Source organism: Meleagris gallopavo, chromosome 5 (assembly GCF_000146605.3).
Source record: "Meleagris gallopavo isolate NT-WF06-2002-E0010 breed Aviagen turkey brand Nicholas breeding stock chromosome 5, Turkey_5.1, whole genome shotgun sequence".
Lineage (NCBI taxonomy): Eukaryota > Metazoa > Chordata > Aves > Galliformes > Phasianidae > Meleagris > Meleagris gallopavo.
The window spans coordinates 53,586,444-53,593,466 of record NC_015015.2 but is presented as its reverse complement, the minus strand read 5'-3'; the positions used below and the strand labels follow the sequence as shown (position 1 = coordinate 53,593,466).

At 43.2% G+C, this 7,023-nt stretch overlaps 1 protein-coding gene across 2 annotated transcripts in view; it reads left to right on the top strand.

The window, feature by feature from the left end:
• The first annotated feature begins 4 nt into the window (after window positions 1-4).
• The window catches only part of MNAT1 (MNAT1 component of CDK activating kinase), a 115,690-nt gene continuing 108,671 nt past the window's right edge, over window positions 5-7,023 (top strand). For both annotated transcript variants that reach the window (XM_003206785.4, XM_031553726.1), the window contains exon 1: window positions 5-93. In XM_003206785.4, coding sequence (XP_003206833.2) covers window positions 5-93 — 89 coding nt within the window. The remainder of the gene's footprint in view (window positions 94-7,023) is intronic.

Below are 7,023 nucleotides of genomic sequence, written 5' to 3'. Positions count from 1 at the left end.
CGCCATGGACGAGCAGGGCTGCCCGCGCTGTAAGACCACCAAGTACCGCAACCCCTCCTTGAAGCTGATGGTCAACGTCTGCGGGCACACGCTGTGAGTGAGTCCCGAGGGCTACGTGGGGGCTGCCGGGGTGCGCTGGGGGCGCTGGGGCCGGGGAGCGACCTGGTGTTGAGCGGGGCTGTCGGGCTGCGGCCGGGCGAGGATTCGAGGTATGGAGAGGAGGGAGGAGAGGGAAACGCGTTTCTGGTCGATTTAAAGGTTTCTCGGTTGTGTTTAGCGTTCTGCTTGGGTGACTGAGAGAAAAACACCTTTATGTATATATTACCCCGTGTGTTCTGAATGAGTAATGCTTTATCTGAAGGTTCGGTGCTGCTTTTAACGTTGGGCAATCTTCTGCTGAGCGTGTGCTGGCGGTGCTGCTCCAGTACATCCCTTTTGCAGGAGGGAGGTCCTTACCGATGTTGTTCCTGTCTCCCAAAGCTGAACACGTGGGTAATTCCCGCTGCTGGCTGTACTGATGTAAGCACTGTGTGGTCTGAACACGTGCACTTATGGATCTGGAGGTCTTCCTCAGGTTCTGGGCAAGTGTAAAGGTGCTGTTCTAAATTCTTTCTAGATATTCATGATAGAAACTCCCATGCTGCAGTAGCAATCTGTTCTGTTTTTTTTTAAATCTTTTTAATATATCTCTCCATTTGTCCCATTACATAAATGTTAGGGCAATATGTATGTTTCAGACAGCCTAAAAAACCCTGTATGCTGATGTGGTAAGTTATCAGGATGTAGAAACTGGATTGCAACAAGGGATTTATGTTATATTGCTTAGGGATGAAAAGAAAAAAAGGGGGGTTGTTTTAATCCCTTTCCCTGATCATGTCTTATATGTCCATGCACACACCTTTCCTGCCACCAGGGAAGCATGTGGGAGGACAGCAGATGCTCTCCTGGTGGTGCTACTGTAGGAGGAAGAGGTAGCAGGAGTGTCCCTTTGGTAACAGCAATGCTGGCTGTGTGGAACTGCAGCATTAGCTCAAAATTAGTTCAAAAGGTAGCAGCTGATTTAGGTGTGGCTGTGCAGCTTGAAAATGATGATTCTATCTATTTTCTTTTCCAATGGAGATCAAAGCACTTCTTGACCTTCTGCTTTCAAGCTTTAGAGCCACTTCCAGCAGAGGACAGCGTGTTTCAGTTTGCTCTCCTTTGGTTCTCAATGTTTTCTTTTATAGCTGAGTTTTTCTTGAGAATATCAGTTATATTTTGTGCTATCCTGGGTCCAGCTTGTTTGAGGCCGATGTTCCTGCCTGGCTTTCCTTGTTTCTTCCTAGCTGCTTTCCTCAGTTCTTATTCTTTGCTCTTCACATCTGAAATTGGTGGTCTGAGCTCTTGCAGCCTTGGGCTCGGACAGCCTGGGTATCTGCAGGTGGAAAAGAACTGTGCAGTGCCCCTCAGCCTGACTCTGCCTGGATTCAGAGAGGTTAGTCCCTCCTTTGCCTTCTCAGTACAGAGGTACTGCAACGGGAATCCACTGCCCTAAAGCATATGTGCATGAGGGTGAAGTTGAAGTCACTGTGTAGGTAGGATTTTTGTGTTTCTTTACCTCTCTTGTAAGAATTTTTCATCTTGATGTGATTCAAGTGGGTCGCTTTTCTTCTGCAGTAGCCTTCTAGTAACCCCTTTGAAGTGGTGTTTTTAGTATTACAAGCACTTATTTCTGTATGCTATTACAAAAACCTCCATGCTTGAAGCTGTTTCTTGGTAATGGCTTGCTACATGTTTTTTCTCTAAAATAAAGGTAACTGACTTCTTCCTATAGGATTCTAGGAATCTCTCAGTACTTCATTATGTGCTCTTTTTTTTAGTTTGTATGAATGTTAATTGATGTGTCAGAAGTCTCACAAAATCAAAACTATATTGCTTCAAGTTGATGTTTCCCTGTCTGCATTGCTCTTCTGTCGTTGAAGGAAATTCTGTTCCCTTGATACGGTTTGTTCTTACATTGCATGTTGGCTTTTAACTGTGTTGTTATCTGAAATATGCAGCAGATAGGTTGCTTGGCAGCTCACGTATTCCAGCATCATCCCAGGGACTGATGGCAACCCTGACCAACCTGTGCTACCGTGTGTGTTTGGTTTCCTGCTTTGTAGGAGTCACTGCTTGTCTCCTTCAGGCTGCTGGAAGCTGAGGTGTGGAGCAGAAATGGTCTTTGATAGCTGCCTATGTCGGTTTTTGTAGGGTACACACTGTTACGTTGACCAGAACTGGAAACCTTGAAGTACTCTTTTAATGCAGTAATGCCTGAATACTGTCCATAGGTGAAGATTAATAAGTTCCCTGCAGAGCTGTATTGCCTTAATTGTCTTTGTTTGACGTTTGCTCAGGAGTTTTGAGGCAATTGCTCTGATGTGTTTCCCAGTTTTGGCTTGTGTTCTTGTCATTCTGTGCTGACGGGTTTCATTAGCCATTTCCTCTGACCTGAAGGCTGATGCAGTGAACTCTCTGAATGCTTTAGCATTACCTGTTAGGGATGGTGTTAACACACTCCTACTTAACTGCTCTTTCCTTCACTGCATGTGTTCTGAAGGGATATTTTGTTACCTACAGGTTGTTTCTTTCCTAATGCTTTGGCTTTTCCTGGTTTAATAATTGTGCTGTTCACCTTAAGTCACCTTCAGTTATTTGAAGTTTTACAAAAGGGAATACATGCAAAATCTGTTGAATTTCAAGTCATTAAAGAGCTTTTGCCTGCTATAGGGGCCTGCTTTGCAGGGGAGCTAGACTTGGTGTTCTCTGGAGGTCCCTTCCAGCCCCTACAATTCTGTGATTATACTTGGCTGAGATGGTTCATCAGAGAATTTCAGATTTTCTGGCTTTCAGATAGCTTGTTCCTTTATTGTTAGTTCACTTTCTTTATTTTGTGGCTGTTCTGTCCCCCTGAAGAATAGCAAGTGGTGCCTTTTCCTGCTTTCTGGAGGAAAGGAGGTTGGAAGGAGTTGGAAGTTTCTGCTTTTACTTTCCTAGCTAGTTCCTCCCCTTTGCTTAGAATGAAACTATAAGAGGCTTCCTTCATAGCTTTTTTTTTTTTTTGTTGCCCTATTTCTTGTGTAAACAAGGTTAATCTCAAAGTATTTGAGAGCTTGTTGGGCAATGTTTGTCCTGTTTGCTCCTCTTTTTTTTTTTTCTTGGCAGATGCCTGCAGTGAAGGTCCTCATTGCTATAAAGTTTGTGCTTCGGCCATTCTGTTGTTCATCCTTTTCCCTTTCCTCATTTTGCTAATATAAATCTCTGGAGTAGATTGTATGTGGTCTTGTACCTATTTAGCCTCTCATCTCTCTTTTACTGTGACCTAGGCCCTGTGACATAGCACCTATGGATGCAGGTAGCATCAAGCACAGTGACACAGGCAGATAGGCAGAGGAGGGAGGAGCAGCTTTCTCGTAGCACCATATGTTTGCCATGCTGAGTTCTCCTGTGGCCAGGGAGCTCTGGAATGTGCTTGCATCCACTGGTGGTAGGGGTCAGAATACTGATAAGCACCTTGGTGCTGTAGTGGAGATAAGGGGTAGCCAGATGAGTGCAAGAGGATAAGATTGGACATTCAGTCTGTGCTGTAAACATCCTTCAGGTTGAGTTGCCGCTGCAGTTCACTCTGATGGAACCATGCCAAACCCTACAACTATGGGAATATATGGGGGGGTATTTTTTTAGTATTTTCCTTAGTTATTGCTGCTTGACCAAAATAACAAAAAGTGTAATACCATATGTTTTTGGCATTACTGTAATGTTAAATAAGCCTTTTCCACTATAAATCTTCCCTGTCACAGGGAGGGCGGATGATAAATTAGCAGTTAAAAGTTGTTCTAAGGTGGGACTTAGTATGGAAATGCTCAGTTCAAGAATAATGAATGTCTTTTTAAGTTTATTTTCTTAAGTATCACAGGGGTTCAAGGCATCACATGCTTGGCTTTAAAGATGCTTTTGCTTAGGGGAAAGCGTGTCTAATTATGGAGCAGTGCTTGATTAAAGTTCTGCAATGCATTAATTTCTAAGGTGAGGTGGTGGCTTTGCCTTCTTTTTAAAAACTCACTTTGAAGAATTGTCATGCGTGCACAAAGGCTTTTGAATGCAGTTTTTGATTTTTCAGATTCCTAATGTCTTTTCTGAATACAGGGATGCAGTTGCGTGCTTGCCAGTGCAGTTGCAATCCACCTGGCTTCGAGACCGAATTATCTTTTATTCAATCTGCTTGAATTTCATGGCCTATGCTGAGTTTCAGGGGGCAGGTTAAGCATATCCCGGTGATTTACTTACATAAAGAGGAAAGGAAGTGCGTCCACCAAAAACTACATTAAAAGAATGTTGAGGTTATTACCGCAAACAGGGCAGGGTAAAGACATTTACTGTTGGCTGTAATCTTGGACCATATGGTCTCCAACAATCAGACACAAAAGTCTTATGTAAAAAAGCAGTTAATTGGGGCTGCTGGTTCTGCTTTGTTGTCCTGCTGCCTGCTACAGGGAGGGGGGAAACTGGTGTGTAAAGCTCCTTTGGGGTCAGCGGGGCTGCTCCAGCTACCTGTGACCTATCCCAACTGGAGGGAGGAAGCGTGGATGTCTGCAGACTAACAAAAGCACAGAAACTCCCTTTTCCCCCCCGGCGTTGTGCTGTCTCTGCAAAGTGTCCTTCCCGTGCTTGACAGCTCTGGGAGATGGGTGTGGGCACTGGAACAGCCTCTGCAGAAAGCTGATATCTTGCTTTCTGCTCCTGCTTTCATCCCTGTCTTGTGTTTGCCTTTGTTCATACACGGCTGCAATATTAGATGGTCGTTAATGATTTTGCTTGATAATAAACTTTTCTGCTGTTGTCTTCCTGTCCACGAGAGCCTTATGGAAAGGTGTCTAGTCTCTTCATTAAAATTGATTTTTTTTCTCCTTTTCCCAGAGGGAGACTTGTTTATTTCTCAATTAATTTGTTAATAAGGCTCCAAAATGAAGATGGTGTAACAACGCTTAGGATCTCTGGGCCCAGCTTTGTATCGCTCAGGGGAGACATCAATTCAGTAGGTTGTGTTGTGGGGATTCTAATCTGCCCCGCACCCTGTTATGGCTGTTCCAGGGATTCATTAGGGGGTAAGTGCATCCTCTGAGAACTCTAATTGCAGTGCTAACGGCTGCTAAAATGAAGAAATAGAGGTTTCATTATTTGCTTGTTTATTTTAATGCTAGGAGCACTTGGAGTTTTGCGGCTGTCAGATTCACCAGGAGTTGAAAGTATGAGCATCCCCAGTGAATTCAGCAGAGTGGGATCTTATGCCAGCACTTGGGGCTGGAGTCATTGGAAAAAAAGTTTGGAATCTCTGTGTTTAATCTCCTTCCAAGTGAAAGGGTCGCTTGGCCTCCTGCTGCATTCTTCTCTGCAGTGTGGTTCAAGAAAATCAGTCTTCTGGGGCGGAGGGGGAAGCCCCAGAGGTTGTGGAAAATAACATAAAACTGTACTTAAGCCAAGTTAAGTCTGAAGAAGGCTAATTAGGGGTAGGTAGTGAGGATCTGTCAGACCTGTAATTTTAACCTAAGCATGTGGGAATTAAGTGCTTAAATACATATTTGAGTTTTATTCAGCAAGTTTTTTCTTCCTAAATGAAGCATCTTAAATACAAGATGCAGAAGCTGTTGTATTCTGGGCTGTCACTTGTTCCCTAGAAGTTTGCTGTGTGGTATATTTGTTTTTTTAAGGCCTCTGGTTTTTCTACTGAAAAACTAGATAAGGTGCTTCATTCTAACTACTTCTTATGGATGAATTGGGAAAATCATAATGGAGCTTTTCACTTGGATGTGCCACAGGAGGTTAGGTTGGCTGACATTTGTTTGAAATAACAGCACAATCAAAGCCTATCTGCGTCATCAAAGAAGACAAAAAGGTGATTTATTTTTTAGCTGAATATAGTCCCTCAGAAAGTAGTTTTTTTTTTTTTTTTCTCCTTGTATTTTTTTTCTTCTTTTTTTCCTAAGACCTGGGTTGAAAAGGACCACAATGATCATTTAGTCTCAACCCCCCTGTTACGTGCAGGGTCACCAACCAGCAGCCCAGGCTGCCCAGAGCCACATCCAGCCTGGCCTTGAATGCCTCCAGGGATGGGGCATCCACAGGCCTCTCGGGCAACCTGTTCCAGTGCCTCACCACCCTCTGGGTGAAAAACTTCCTCCTAATATCTAATTTAAACCTCCCCTGCCTCGGTTTAAAACCATTCCCCCTTGTCCTATCACCATCCACCCTCACAAACAGCTGTTCTCCCTCCTGTTTATACTCTCCCTTCAAGTACTGGAAGGCCACAGTGAGGTCTACCTGGAGCCTTCTCTTCTCCAAGACAAATAATCCCAGTTCCCTCAACTTTTCTCAAGGTATAAAGATCTGAGTCGCCTTTCTTTGTCTTTTTGGAGTTATTCCTGTTTTTATTAATTGAGACTGATCCATCCCATGACTCTTCTGAAGCCTCTCCAACTTAGTCATAGGTGGTGGTTAAATCATTGCTGAAATACCCAAGAGGTTATTTCCTTCTGCCATCCAGTTTTGACAGTGAATATCTGCTTTTAAATTTGGCTCTAGATTGTGGTCTAAATACTTCTGTTGAAATGATGTTAAAAATACATTAATTACATTACAATTCAAGCTAATAATTCTGTGGGTTTGTGAGGAAGAAGGACATTTGAGTTCTCTGTTGTTGCCTGAGCTTGAAAATGCTAGTAGGTGATATGCATAGATTGAACAGTTAGGAAATTAAGCAAATATCTTCCTGAGTTATGAAAGTTACATGTCTCAGATAATACTAAATTGTTAGGAGAGCAGAATTGAAAAGACCATCTTAGAACACTGAGAAGTTGCATTCCTGTGTTCTTTGTCCGAGGCATTGGTTTCTTGTTATTTTTTGTTCCAAGGACAAGTGAAGGTGAAGTTTGAAGTAAGGCTGGGTCAGCATTTTGGAAATTGAATTGAGTATTCCAGTGTTCAGATCTCCCTAGGAAATTAAAA